General features: G+C 45.2%; 2 protein-coding genes across 3 annotated transcripts in view; one reads left to right on the top strand and one right to left on the bottom strand.

Moving 5' to 3' along the window:
• Positions 1-14,893, bottom strand: part of LOC111156388 (intraflagellar transport 81) — a 209,352-nt gene that overhangs the window by 126,418 nt on the left and 68,041 nt on the right. The gene's annotated exons all lie outside the window — the stretch shown is intronic.
• LOC111156389 (purinergic receptor P2X 7) overlaps positions 8,690-14,893 on the top strand; it is a 50,931-nt gene continuing 44,727 nt past the window's right edge. The window contains exon 1 of the mRNA XM_022517235.1: positions 8,690-8,881. Within this exon, the coding sequence (XP_022372943.1) occupies positions 8,757-8,881 (125 nt within the window). The 5' untranslated portion in view covers positions 8,690-8,756. The remainder of the gene's footprint in view (positions 8,882-14,893) is intronic.

Genomic DNA, 14,893 nt, shown 5'->3' with positions numbered 1-14,893 from the left:
CTGAGCTGAAATCAAGAGTCAGACATTCAACCAACTGAGCCACTCAGGAGCCCCCCGGTCCTCATCTTAGCCACTTTCTTGCAAGTGCTTGAGTAGCAGACATTACGGGTGACTGCCCAACATCCACTCCAACCCAGATGATGGGTCCAAGCTGGTTGGTCATGGTCATTTCTAATCTCTTTCCAGGGGAGGATCACGTGTGTGACTCACTTCTAGCACTAGAGAGTAGAGTGAGGTGAGGAGAAAGAGACTTGGGGAAAGATTTTCCCATCAAAGAGACAGAAGAATTGATTATCTTTCTTTCTGAGGATGAACTAACAAGACAGTGTAAACAGAGAGAATAAGAACCTGGATCCTTGGTCATGTTTTCAAGCCACTAAGTCAACTCCTTCTAAAATTTTCCTCCCTATATATGAGAAAATAATTTCTTTTATATTTAGGCCCGCTTGAGTCTGGTATTCTGTTACCTTCAGAAAAAAATCTCCTTTAATAACGTAATTCTCAACTTCCAGCAAAAGATCAGCCGTGGATCAATGTAAATTTCCTTCTATTCTATTTTCATATTTGTTCTGCTAAGACTGACAGAGAGAGCAATGGGTCCTTGGTCCTCTCCAATCCTCAGACACTTCTCTGTCATCCACCCTTAGAAGGAAATCCCCAGTTTTTCCCACCCATCCCCTCTGTGTTAAGGGTTGAAGACCCAGTTATTACCTGAAGTGGCCAACTGTCCTGATCAGGAAATAGATTTTTAAAGTTCCAAGGAGGGTGTGTGTATTGGGCTTGGATGGAGTGGAGGGAAGGGGAGATTCTGGGATTAAAAGAAATCCAGAATTCATGAGACGTATAGAGCAAATTTACCCAGAATAAATTGAGTGAGCCAGTCATTCCCAGTGCCTGGGTTGAGCTGGGAGGCAAAGAAAAGCTTTCTGTTCTGTGTTGTGGGGCTGGCAAGAGAGAGGAGCCTCAGGAAAGTGTGACTTAGGGGGAAGAAGATGCAGAGATGTAGCTTCACTCACACTGTTTCAGGAACAAATGTAAAAGACCAAAATAGACATGGTAGATGCCAATGATTACAAATTCTAAAACTATTTGAACCACCTGGGGAGACCTGATGGGTCCCCAGATGTGGAGGTGGGAGGTGAGTCCTGTAGGTGGGAAGGCCCCAGGCTCCTATTATGTCAGTCACATAGATGTTGCAATAACCAATTCATGGTTTTTAATTCTCAGTTCCACATTGGAATTCCTGTTTTCCCTGTTGGCTCTTCTGTTCACCATAGCAACTGTTTTGATTCTTCTTCTCTCTCATCGAACTTCCCACCCCTCTGACTTGTCTTTCTCTCTCCTCAGGCACATCTGCTTCTTATTTCACACAGAAAATGGATGCCATCTGACTGGGCCAGCCCTTACCTTCCTCATTTAGCTGCTACTATATTCACCTTTTCTTCTACCCCACAGATTTAGTCAGCAGGGCTGTTCAATAGAACTTTCTACAATGGTGTACATATTCTGTATCTTCACTGTCCAACATAGTATTGTTGGGTCTGTTATCAAAGGAACGAGACTGAGACAAAGTGAAAGTTATGCAAAGCCTTATTCTATGCCAAGCATTAGAAGTCGGACTGACTGGCCAGGGCCACCTCCAAAGAGAGCGACCCCCGCCCCCCTTAGTCTTACAGGCTAGTTTTTATAGGGCACAACTGCAGACCTCTATGTATATGGCTTTGGCTGATTGGATGTCTTTTACCTGTCTGGCCTTATTTTAGGTGTGTGTTTTAGCAACGGTTACCCGGAACCGATATCAGTAACTGCTGAGGCATTTATTAAACAACAAAATGGCTACCTAGGCAACACGGAGTCACTATGGCTAAGTAGGCCCAGGTAGGCCCTAGGGGTTTAACAGGTTTTAACGTTAAATTGGCCCTAACAGTATAGGCCACATGTGGCTATTGAGCACGTGAAATATGGTGAGTACAAATGAAGAACTGAATTTTAAATTCCATTCAATTTTAATTAACTTAAATTTCAATGGCCACATGTGGTTAGTTAGTTAGCACTGGTTAGTGTAATTCAAAGAAAAACTGTTTTGAATACCAGGGCACTGGACTCTCTCCTGCCTCTGTGACATCCCTAAGGAGTAGTCTCTTGACCAACTTATTATAAGAATTCTGAATTAGATGATGAGGGGGAAGGGAGAGAGGACCAGAAAGGCATGTTCACGAGAAACAGCCATGGAGAAATACAGAGGGGGGGAAAGATCACTTGACATGCTTTATTTTATAGCTCCAGTTGCTGAAAGAAACCACAGTGACTTCCTGGCTCAAATATTGTACTCCTGAAGCGGGTATGAGGCTCCTATCATAGTACCTTTACTGAAAATTCACAGTGATATTGACACCGACACAGAGTTTGAAGGAAGAACCAACCAGCAGCCAGGAGAAAGTGTTGTGTCAGCTGAGTTATTTCAAAGGGCATCCAGGCACACCTGGGTGGCTCAGTTGGCTGAGCCACCAACTTTGGTTTCAGCTCACGTCATGATCTCAAGATCATGAGACTGACCCTGCTGTGGCAGGCTCCTCACGCAGCCAAAAGTCTGCTTGAGATTCTCTTCCTCTGCTCCTCCCACACACAGGCTCTCTCTCTCTCTCCTAAAATAAAATAAATAAGTCAATCTTTTTTTTTTTTTTTTTTTTTTTTTAAAGAAGAGGGGGCATCCAGTTATCTTTGTTTGGATTCTCTACCAAAATGCAAAATGTGCACACCACAAACACAAACAGAACGTTGACTTGCATGTCCCTTTGTGTAGCTGATTTTGCTTACTTTTGATCATTCTATCACATTTCAAACAGTTACACATCTTTTGAAATCTAGAAAGTTAGGATACCACACCCTCCTGCCTCCACCAACCTCCTCTAAATGTCTAGCCAGTTGCTCTGAGAGCACATTTGGAGTACTTTCTCTCCATTGATTTTAAATGCTCTTGTCATTTGCTAAGTACGCACCTACGTTTGCATTCAATACTTGACTCCATCTGTTCCATTAGCTTATCTGTCAGTCTCCTCACCAGGGGCCTTGAATCACACAGCTTTATATCCCTCTTACTATTTCCTGTTGTCACTGGCTTATTCCGGAACGCTTTCCTTTGGCTCCTGGGCACACACTCTTTCTGCATTTTCCTCTCCTTCCTTGATGCCTCTTAGTCCCCTTTGTGTTGGATCCTTTGGAGATCCACCGTCAGTCCCCCTCCATGTCACTATACCCCCTCCCTGGGCAGATCCCCTCCCTGCCTCCACTCGTGCCCCTTCTATCCACTTTCCGTGGTGCAGCCAGAGTGATTTTACTGAAGTGTAAATAAGGTCATGCACCACTCTGCTTACAGACCCACCGATTGCTCTCGGGGTAAATTCCTGACTCCTTAACAGCAAGCAGCCACAAGAGGTTGAAAGAGACTGAGCTTCCCCAAAGTGGGCCCTGAAGCAAGGATTCAGGGGCAAGTGGTTCATTTGGGAGGTGAGGCCAGGAAGGGCAGTGGGGAAGTGAGACAGGGAGGGAAGACAGCCAATACAGCAAGTATTGAAGAACTGGTCACTGCTGTAGGCATCTGGGACTCAATCCCACCAGGGACCTCTGGGAAACTGCCTAGACTGCCACAGGGTTGTCCCACCTGAAGAGCAGATTATTTAATCTGAGTCTCCCAGCCTAGGAGCCTCTACTCTCTGAGAGTCGTACTTCTTTCTCCCCTTCCTTACTTTCTTTCCTTCCTTCCTTCCCTCACGTCCGCCCTTCACACCTCCCCCCTCCACCCCTCCCCTGTCCTCCCCGACCCCCTTCCACTTCCTTCTATCCCTTCACCCCAGTAGGCCCCTGACCCCAGGTTTCTTCTGTGACCCTGCACACAGCCTTAGGTGACTGGGCCAGAGACAGATAACTAAACCAATCAGATTCACTCCTCTGGGACTCTGGAATTAAGCAGTTGGTCTGGGGTCTGACGTGAACTGTGGCCACCTAATGTGGATGCCATGATGGCCTTGTTTGGTGACATGCCCCCAGAGGAGCAAAGAAATCCTGTGTTTAGGGAAATGCACAGTGGCTGGAGAGAGACAGACAGAGGCGGGACCACACAGCTTCAAACAAACCGAAAGAGCCACCTCAGGGCAGGAAATTTTAGTTTTCCTGTAAATAAGTTCTTACCATGTTTCCTGTACTTGAGTTCTGTAAGCCAACAGTGTTTCCTCAAAAAACTACCGTTTCTGCTAAAGGAAGTCACTTGATTTTCTGACCTGTAACCAGAAACACACACACACACACACACACACACACACACTCCTTAGAAGAGAAATTCACCTAAGTCCCCAAGACCAATTCTATTCATGACTCGACTTCCTACCTAACAAAGAAACAGGAACCACTATTCCTGACATTCCACTTTGAACATCTCTGAATGACTCAAATATTTCCATCTTAACTATCCACTCCCCCAATCTTCCCTTGATAACTACACCTCCTATTAAAAATCACCCTCAAGCTGATCTTAAAGGAAAAGTAGTCCACATCGTGTCTCTACTCTCTCCCTCGAATCAGTCCCTACATGCACTATTATTTTGTGGGGAAGTATGCCATTCTGAAGATGTGATTTTTAAATATCTATGGGATTTTTAGGTCTGGAGGTTCACAGACTATACAGGCATGGAGCTCAGAGGGCAGATTTGGTCTGAAGATACAGATTTTTAAAATCTACCAGTGATTTTAAAAAAGTAATGCATGAGTATGGTAGAAAAACTTCATAGAAAGGTGATAAATAAATTGCTTGGAAAACACTGACAAATCCCCCTGTTCTCTCCCCAGAGGCCATCTTATACATCCTTCCAGAAACAGCCAGCTTCATGGACATGGGACTCATGCACTTACATAAGGACCCACATGTAGAAGGGACCTGAGCTTGATTTAATGCTTTGCTGTTGCCATCTTGAATTTCTTAATTTTGAAAGAGAGACCCCACATTTTCATTTTGCACTTGGTCCCCAGATTATGTGGTAGGCCTATTTCCAGCTATACTCCATGTGTAGTTAAACACATGATATACACATGTACCCCTCTTTCCATCCCCTCTTCTTTCAGCATTTGGTGATTCTTAAAAGAATGTGTGTGTGGATGAAATTTCCCAGGGAGAAAATGCAAAAGTTACTAGTGCTATTTACCAAATATGTCTGCTTCTTCTGTTTCTGGGCACAGAGAGGGATATATGGTGAGACCGCATTTCCAGGTTCCCTGGTGGTTAGTTGGGGCCAAGTGACTAGTTCTCACCAATGAGTTGGAGGCAAAAGGGAGTGCACCATTTCTAGGTCAGAGTATTTTTTTTTTATGCTATGTTAGTCACCATACAGTACATCATTAGCTTTTGATGCAGTGTTTCATGAATCATTATTTGCATATAACACCCAATACTCATTACAACACATGCCCTCCTTAATACAGATCACCAGTCTTACACCACACAAAGATAAACTTTTGAGTTGAATGAAAGACCTCAATGTGAGATAGGAATCTATCAAAATCCTAGAGGAGAACACAGGAAGGAACCTCTCTGACATCAACCACAACAACTTCTTTCATGATACATCTCCAAAGGCAAGGGAAACAAGCAAAAATGAACTGTTGGGACTTCACCAAGATAAAAAGTTTCTGCATAGCAAAGGAAACAGTCAACAAAACTGAAAGGCAACCAACGGAATGGGATAAGATATTCGCAAATGACATTATAGATAAAGGGCTGGTAACTAAGATCTATAAAGAACTTCTCAAACTCAACACCCAAAAAAACAAATAATCAAGTCAAAAAATGGGCAGAAGGCATGAACAGACAATTCTGCAAAGAAGACATATAAATGGTTAACAGAGTATTTTCTATTAAGTTATATTTATTTAGGGATACCTGGGTGGCTCAGTAGGTCAAGCGTCTGCCTTCAGCTCAGGTCCTGGGATCGGGTCCAACATCGGGCTCCCTGCTTAGCAGCGAGCCTGCTTCTCCCTCTGCCTACAGCTTCCCTTGCTGTGTTCTCTCTCTGTCTAACAAATAAATAAAATCTTTTTTTAAAAGGATTTATTTATTTATTTTAAAGAGAGAGAGCCCACAAGTGCATGCGTGTGCACATGAGGGATAGGGGGAGGAGCAGAGGACGAGAGAGAGGGATAGAATCTCCAGCAGACTCCTGGTTGAGCACAGAGCCCCACCCAGGGCTCTACCCCAGGACCTTGAGATCATGACCTGAGCTGAAACCAAAAGTTGAATGTTTAACCAACTGAGCCACCCAGGTGCCCCAAGTTCAGAGTATTTAACTGCCACTGTAAGACCTGCCAGATTTCTCATTCAAGAGTTCAAGATAGTGGCTGTTCCATTAGTTTTGTTTTCCAAGTGACTAGGATAATCAGCGCCCCCAGGGTGATCTGTGGTTCTTAAGCCATGATTTGGGGGCTGTTTGTTATTGCAACATAACCTGTCTTGTCATGACTGATAGAAATATGAAAAATGCTGAGACAGAATTTGCTAGAACTGACATATAAAAGGAGAAGAGTCATAGAAAGATAAGATAAAGAGTCACAGAGGTAAAGATGAGAAACTAGGGGTGCCTGGGTGGCTCAGGTAAGCTCTGCCTGCGGCTCAGGTCATGATTCCAGGGTCCTGGGATCCAGCCTCGGGACCGCTGGGCTCCCTGCTCAGTGGGGAGCCTGCTTCTCCCTCTGCCCTTCCCCCCACTTGTGGGCTCTGTCGAGCACATGCTCTGTCTCCTTCTCTTAAATAAATAAATAAATAAAATCTTTTTTTGAAAAAAGATGAGAAACTAGAAGAAGGGACCCAGGGGAGTCACGGAAATCAAGGGAAGAAACTGCTCAAGAGGTGATACATGGTGTTGGTCCAAAAGGTCAAAGAGAATAAGGAATAAAAGCTATCACTAAATATGGCAACTGAGAACTCACTGGGAAGCTTATTAAGAACAGTATCCAGGAAGCGGTCGTGGGAGAAATAGTAGACAGAGGGCTGAGGAAGCAGAGGGAAGAGCATGAGGGATCAGTGTATGAGTTCAGCAGAAAGGCCAGGAGCCCTACCACGTGCACTTGCGAGAAGGGCCAAGAAAATTTGCGTTCAATCACACCTTCCTCCTGCTCTCTGGCATCCTGAACTGACAGCCCGGAGGTAAGGTAGCTCCTGATACAGTTCACCTGAGTGAGAAAGTAAAATTTAACTCGGACTGCAAAAGTAAAAATACCTTGGCCACTTAACAGGCTGGAAGAGCAGAAATGGATAAAGACAGCTACAAAAATAATAGGAAACAGTATTTCACTGTATCTGTAAAATGATAACACTACTTTCCCTCATCTTTTTTGTCATTGCTGCTTTCTTTTTTTTTTCCTTTTAAGATTTTATTTATTTATTTGAGATAGAACGAGAGTGAGAGAGAGAGAGCACGCGCAAGCAGGGGGAGTATCAGGCAGAAGGAGAAGCAGACTTCCTGCTGAGCAGGGAGCCCAATGCAGGGCTCCATCCCAGAACCCCAGGATCATGACCTGAGCCAAAGACAGACGCCCAACCAACTGAACCACTCAGGTGCCTCTCACTGTTGCTTTCTTCTTGAGAAACGTCATCCTCTAAATTCATAGACTGTCAGAAAATCTGCTATTGGAAATTGCCTCAGTAAGAATGAAATATTCCACTTTTGCCACACAAAAGTGGCCTCAATTTGCACCTTTGGACCAGAGGTTCAGATAAAGGGTTTCTAGGCACAACGTTCAACAGCTGTCTTAGCTTGATTACTGACAAGGAAGCAGAGCCCTGGGTCCACGTTGCAATCCAGATCTGAGGTTGACTCTTTTATAGAAACCTGCTTTGTTTTGAGCTTATCAAAATCTGCTTTCAAATTTAATCAAGACTCCACCATCACCAGTAGCCCTACGATACTCTGTCCCTTTGATGGTAGTTCCTCTGGCACGAGCTCTTTCTCACTGAAATAGTCAGTAAACCTAATTTTGCTGAATGGCAAGTTTGTTTCTGACGGTCTTAGGCTGATTGGCCTAGGTCATGGGCATAAATGGGGGCAGCGCAGAGAGCAGGTCTCAACGGTCACGCAAGAAATGTCCAGCATAGAAATAAAGTCCTCCCCTGCCCCAGCCCCAGCAATTCTGATTCCCCTCATCACCAACAGACCAGAGTACTGTGGAGGAAATGTGGAGAGGGAGAAGAGGAAGACCTTCATTCACCCTGAATTCATAGACATCTGGGGTTGAACTAAAGGGTTGTAGAAATGAATCAGTCAGTCTATGAGTAGGCCTTGAGGCAATAGAAAGATCTAGGCCTTTTACTAAGGCACAATGGAAGCACTGGGTCTCCTGACATTTGAAGGCCTGCCCCTCTCCCCCAACTGAAAGGAGTCCAAAAAAGTGAAAGGGAAAAGGGGATAAGGGAGAATGCTAAAAATGCCCTTCCTTTGAACACCATCTTTGTGCAGGCATCTGGGGGAGGCGGCTGGAGCAGGGTCATCTGCCAGCCAGGCTTGTAGGACTTCGCTTCTCTTGTTTATCCCCAGCCACATCTGGGGCAGCTGCCAGGGCCCGCCCCCACTCTGCCGTCATTGGAGGAACTCAAACTTAAAGGCGGCGGCTAAGAATCAGGGCGTCTCATTTTCCTGTTGCTGGTGGACCTGCTGTGGCTGGTCTGGGGGTGCTGAGCCCTCGTCCAGACCCTGGTGGAGAGTGAGCCTCTCACCATGTCAGCCTGCTGCAACTGGAAATGCATTTTCCAGTATGAGACAAACAAGGTCCTCCGGATCCAGAGCGTGAATTATGGCAGCATTAAGTGGATCCTGCACCTGCTGGTCTTTTCTTACATCAGGTGAGTGGGGTGTGGGGATGACCCCAAGTGTCTGCAGCGGTTGACAGCCCCAAAGTCCCCAAGGTGCAGCTTCTGGTGCACATTGTGAATTCCTCATGGTTTTAAATCTGAGACTTTTTCCCTCATAACAAGCTGGGGCCGGAGGGGGTTGGGGTAGTGGGGAAGCAGCTGCAGGCGGGAGGAAACAGTGCCAGTCGGCGGCCGAAAGAAGCCACACGAGAGACAAAGCCACACTTTGGGTTTTGCCCCAGGCCTACCAGGGTGAGCTGGGCAGGGCATGCCTGGGGAAAGTAGGAAACAGGGCAACACCCTGGATTCCAAGGGAGGAGGCAAGGATTCAGGGCCTACCTGGTGATAATCCTGGCATCTGTCTGAGTCATCACTGCTGAGGGGAGGAAGAGGACTAGACTTGTCAATGTAACTTTAGATCCTTTCTAGTGTCAGGAAGGCCCCCCTTGCTCTTTTTCGTGTCTGTTTCTTAACAGCTTATTGAGATATAATTCACAGACTACACAACTCACTCATTTAAAGGGAACAAATTAGGGGAGGCTGGGTGGCTGAGTCGGTTGAGTGTCCAACTCTTGATTTTGGCTCGGTCATGATCTCAAGGTTGTGGGACTGAGCTCCACATCAGCTCTAGGCTTATCAGCTCTACACTCTCCTTCTCCCTTTGCCCCTACCCCTGCTCGCGAACTCGATCTCTTTCTCAGATAAATAAATAAATCTTTACAAAAATAAATGAAGTGTACAATTTAGTGGGTTTTAGTATATTCAGACTTGTGCAACCATCACCACAATCAAGTCTAGAATATTTTCATCACCTCAAAAATAAACTCCATAGCCCTGAGCCATCACTCCCAATCCTTCTGCTCCCCTGTAGCTCTGGTGACCCACTGATTCACCCTGTCTCTGGGATTGGCCTATTCTGGACATGTCATAGAAATGGAATTGTGCACTATGTGGTCCTTTCTGTCTAGCTTCTTTGACTCTGCATCATGTTTGCAAGGTGCACTCATGTTGAAACATGTATCTCTACTTCCTTCCTCTGTATGGCCAAGTAATATTCCATTGTCTAGATGGACCTTTCTTGGAGGGGGTGGACATCTGGGTTGTTTCCAGTTTGGGGCTATTATGGATAATGGACAATGCTGCTATGAATACGGGTGTAGGCATGTTGGCATGAACATGTTTTCAGTTTTCTTGGGCATTGCACCTAGAAGTGAAACTGAAAGATCATTCAGTAAATTTATTTTCAACATTTTAAGTAACCACCCATTTCTGGAACGGCTGCACCATTTCATATTCTTACCAGCAACGTATGTTCCAGTTTCTCCACATCCTTACCAAACAGTAGCTCTTGTTGGTTTTTTGAATTATGGGCATCCTACTGAGTGGTTCTCATTGTGGTTTTAATTCACAGTTCCTTACTGGCTAATGCCCCATTGCTCTTTGTGATGATGATGATGATGGTGGTGGTGAGAACTTGCATCGCTAAGGTCAGACAGTGTAGTTTACTGGCTAAGGGTTAGAGCAACCTATTTTATAACCCTGGCTTAGTTTCCTTGGCCAGGTCACTTACCCGCTGAGCCTCCCTTTCTGCATCTGTTAATAGAATCATCATAATTAAATAAGAAAAGGCATGGCAAACACTTCTCCATGTCTGGCATAGGGTAAGAGCTCTACAAATAGCAGCTATCTTTAAAAATAATCGTTTTGACTTAAAAAAAAATAGAATTACCATAGAATCCAGTAATTTCACTACTGGGTATTTACCCGAAGAAAATGAAAATACTACTTGGAAAAGATACGTGCATCCCTACATTTATTGCAGCATTATTTACAACAGCCAAGATGCGGAAGCAACCCGTGTCCACTGAAAAGGAATGGATAAAGAAGATGTAGGAGGGGGCACCTGGGTGGCTCAGTGGGTTAAGCCTCTGCCTTCAGCTCAGGTCATGATCCCAGGGTTCTGGGATCGAGCCCTGCATCAGGGTCTTTGCTCAGCGGAAAGCCTGCTTCCCTCTCTCTCTCTGCCTGCCTCTCTGCCTACTTGCGATCTCTGCCTGTCAAATAAATAAATAAAATCTTTAAAAAAAAGAAGAAGAAGAAGAAAAAGAAGAAGATGTAGGAGATATACAATGGAATTTTGCTCAGTCATAAAAAAGACTGATATCTTGCCATTTGCAACACCATGGATGGGCCTAGAGGGTCCTAAGTGAAATAAGTGAAGTAAGTCAGTCAGTTAAATTTCACTCATGCATGGAATTTAAGAAACGAAACAAATGAACAAAGAAGAAAAGAATGCAAACAAAAAACCAGACTCTTAAATACAGAGATTAACTGGTGGCAGCCAAAAGGGAGGGAAGTGGAAAGATGGGTGAGTCAGATAAAAGAGATTAAGAGTATACTTATCTTGAGCACTGAGAAATGCATAGAATTGTTGAATCATTATATCATACACCTGAAACTAATATAAAACTACATTAATTATACTTGAATAAAAAAAGAATCAAAAAAATAATCTTTTTGTACATAATAGGCACTTTCATATGCACTGTCTCCTTTGACTGTCAAAGTAACCAGGCCCACATCCGGGATCTGAGGTCTGGAAAGGTGGATTCAATAATCCTCCACCGCTCTGAGCCTTGGTTTTCTCATGGTAAAATGGAGACAAAGGTTGTAAGGATTAAATGAGTTACTAAATGTAAAGTTGTTTGAAAAATACCCGGTGTACGGCAAGCCCTCACCAAGTGTTAATTCTTCTTATTAATAATATTACTAGGATTATTGTAATTTGATTCATATGTTTACTATGTGACAAACACTAAATAATAAACACATATATTAAATTCTAAAATAAGACACATTACTTAAGCCAGATATCATAGAACTGAAGACGAGGAGCATAGTTAGGAAATGCTCCTTTATGCACCAGTACAAAGTGTAAAGTTTCACAGGCGAGGTAAACACAACACCAGGCAAGGTGGGCGCAAGGCAAGATTTATTAAAGGCACTCTCCGGTGAAGTTTCAGGGCTCAGGAGAAGGGGAGCCAGGAAAGTCGCGCCAGGAGGAGGTGGGCACCCTCCATCGAGGTTTCGTGTAAGGACCTATTTTATATTTTTATATTTTAGCCAGAGGCTTCCATTGAGGTTAAACAATAACGTTGTTGTTTAACCCTTAAACTGTCCCTGCTCCCCTTCCCCCAGGGGACTTACTTAAAAACAAGTCCTGGAAACCAGCCTCAGGTAACAAAGCACAGATACAGGGATGGGTCAGGCCAGGTGGAGACATCCGATCAGTGGGGGGACGCATACTGTCTCCCTAGCTACCAAGGCGTATGGGCCCCGCCCTTTGGGAGCCCTTTGGGCGCCAATCCTAACCAAGGTGAAATTGTAATTCAATTGGTCACCTAGCAACACTGTGCAGTTTTCTCTGTGTGTTACAATTTCATTGGCCCCCTCTGCGTGGCCAGGCCCAACCGCATGGCCTTTGCCCTTAAAAGCCAGTCCGTAAGGGAGAGGGGGTCGCCCTCTCTGTAAGAGGCACGGCCCTGGTTGGCCGGTTTGATTCTTGATGCTTGGCGCGAAATAAAGCTTTTGCTTGACCTTCCCTTTGTATCAGTCTCACTCCTTTAATCACGGACCCATTATTGGGGCATAACATTCCGTGACTCTGGAAAGCAGAGTTGGAGAAGTCACACTGGGAGGGAGTCGGTGGGGGTCTTTTATCGGGCCAAGGCAGGGCATGGGCTCACATCCATATATGGTAGGGTATTTGGTGATCGGAGGGTATGGGGTTGGGGGTCCTGATACTTCTGTTTCCTGCATAGGTATCGGGTTACCTATGGAGACATGACCTGGGCATATACCCTTTGGCAGGAGAGTCAAGGGTTAAGGAAGGGGGGGAGGCTGGAAGATGGCAGCCCTGGCGGTCATTTCTATTGTTCCTCCTGCATTCCCGGGCCCCCAACCCAACACACAGATCATGCGTCACAGTTCCATGAAACAGGTGACGTGATTTCCTGATATTCTTGGCACACGATTTCTTAAAAGCAATATATAAGAACAGATTCTCATGAGAGCGACTTGTAATGATATTGTTCTTTCACAAGGTGGAATCTTATCTTCCACACATTTAACTCCCTCAAACCCAGAAATGCGTGTTCCATAGGAGCCTGGAGAGACAGCACAATTTCAACAGTGCAATGACTAAGTGAATGGGTGTCCCGGACCAGGCTTGAGATGGGGTCCCCAAGTTGGGAATCCTTGCCAGTCTGTTCCCACATGCTTTCGACAGAGTAACCATCTTGCCACACTACCTATGAATCTAGATACACACTTTCCACCTTACATGTCCCCTAAAATAAACCACCTCTTTCATCTTCACCTGGAGCAAAACTGGAAAAACGGCAACTTATTCCAGAACTGGAGGGGGGAAGATGGGCTCTGATGGACTTGTTGGAAGGTAGAAGGTCTGTTTGCTGTGCCTTGTGGACAACTCAAGGTTTTAGCAACCTTATGTTGACAAGACATGATTTTTTTTAAATATTTTATTTATTTATTTGAGAAAGTGAGAGAGACACAGAGAGAGAGCATGAGAGGAGAGAAGCAGACTGCCCATGGACCTGGGAGGCCAATGTGGGACTCGATCCCTGGATTCTGGGATCACGACCTGAGCCAAAGGCAGTGGCTCAACCAACTGAGCCACTCAGGCGCCCGACAAGACATGATTTTTACCTTAAGTACTGACTTTAGAAGGTGACCCCTATGTAAAATACTACTCCATTTTTTTTTATATTTTAAAAGATAAAATTAAAGAAAAAATGTTGCCAGCTTTGTTTTTTTCCCCTCTATGCTAATGGAATATCTATTTACATCCCACTGAATGGAGTCCCATAGACCACTGCTTGGGAAATGCTGCCTTAAGTTGTACTGTGAGGCCCTGTGTCGATAAAACTGCAACTGGGCCATTTGTGAAATGGGGAGACCCATGGTGCACAGGGATTGGGGTGGTAGTTTACATCAAATAGGACTGGTATGGATCACAGGCTGGAAGTCCAGACAGGCTCAGGTAATAGTCAAGACATATAGCAGCGGGTGGTGGATTCTAGCTGTGGCATCCTCAGTTCAGAGCCTGTCCATACTAGGGTTGCAAAGGCAAAGAGCCAGGATAATGAAGTAAGACAGGGCTTCAGTTATTGAGACTGGGGTGCAAGGAAGGGGCTGTCATTAGAAGAAATAAGATAAGAGGCTGCTTAGCATCTCACAGTCCCTCAAAACCAAGTTCAGACTGGAATCAAAGGCAGGGCTGTAGCTATAGGCAGGGTCAAGTGGCTCCAGCTTCCAGGGTTACAGAAGTGTGTAGACAGGATGCTGAGTAGGCCTGTACTAGTCAGAATTGTCTGGATGGTAAGTGACAGAGACCTAACTCAAGTTAGGCACCAAGCCACACAGTGGAAGAGATGGAGCTGCCCTCAGACATGGATGGTTCTAAAAGCTCAAACTATGCCATTGGGTTGGCCCTCTCTCCCCACATTGTGGCTCTGTGTGACTTTGTTCTTGAATAGGCTCTCTATGTAGCAAGATGCCACACTCATATCCTCAGTAACTCCAGAGGAACAGGCAAGTCTTTCCTGATAGCTCTGGCATAAAGTCCCAGGAAAGTCTCTGGTGGGTAGAGCTTGAATTACATATCCACTCTGAATCAATCCTCATGGCTAGGGGCAGGGTGTCACCTGATTGGCAAATCCTGGGTCACGTGCTCACTCCTGTGGCAGGAAGTAGGGACAGGGTGCGGGGCTCAGAGCCCAGTCTGAACCACATACATAGACTTCACCTTAGGAAGAATACTGTTGCCAGAAGAAATGGGAAAAGAAAGGGGGTAGGGCAAAGGAAAAACACCCATTACAGGGTCTTTCCAAAAGCCAGAAATTCCAGAGATTTCTGAAGTCTGCTACTCTATCCTTGGCTGTCTCAGCCCCGCACCTGCGCTGTGGAGACTCTGCCCCAGGT

The sequence above is a fragment of the Enhydra lutris genome, unplaced genomic scaffold (assembly GCF_002288905.1).
Source record: "Enhydra lutris kenyoni isolate GAN:26980312 unplaced genomic scaffold, ASM228890v2 scaffoldscaffold46, whole genome shotgun sequence".
Lineage (NCBI taxonomy): Eukaryota > Metazoa > Chordata > Mammalia > Carnivora > Mustelidae > Enhydra > Enhydra lutris.
The sequence above is the reverse complement of the archived record's forward strand: the minus strand, read 5'-3'. Positions and strand labels throughout refer to the sequence as shown.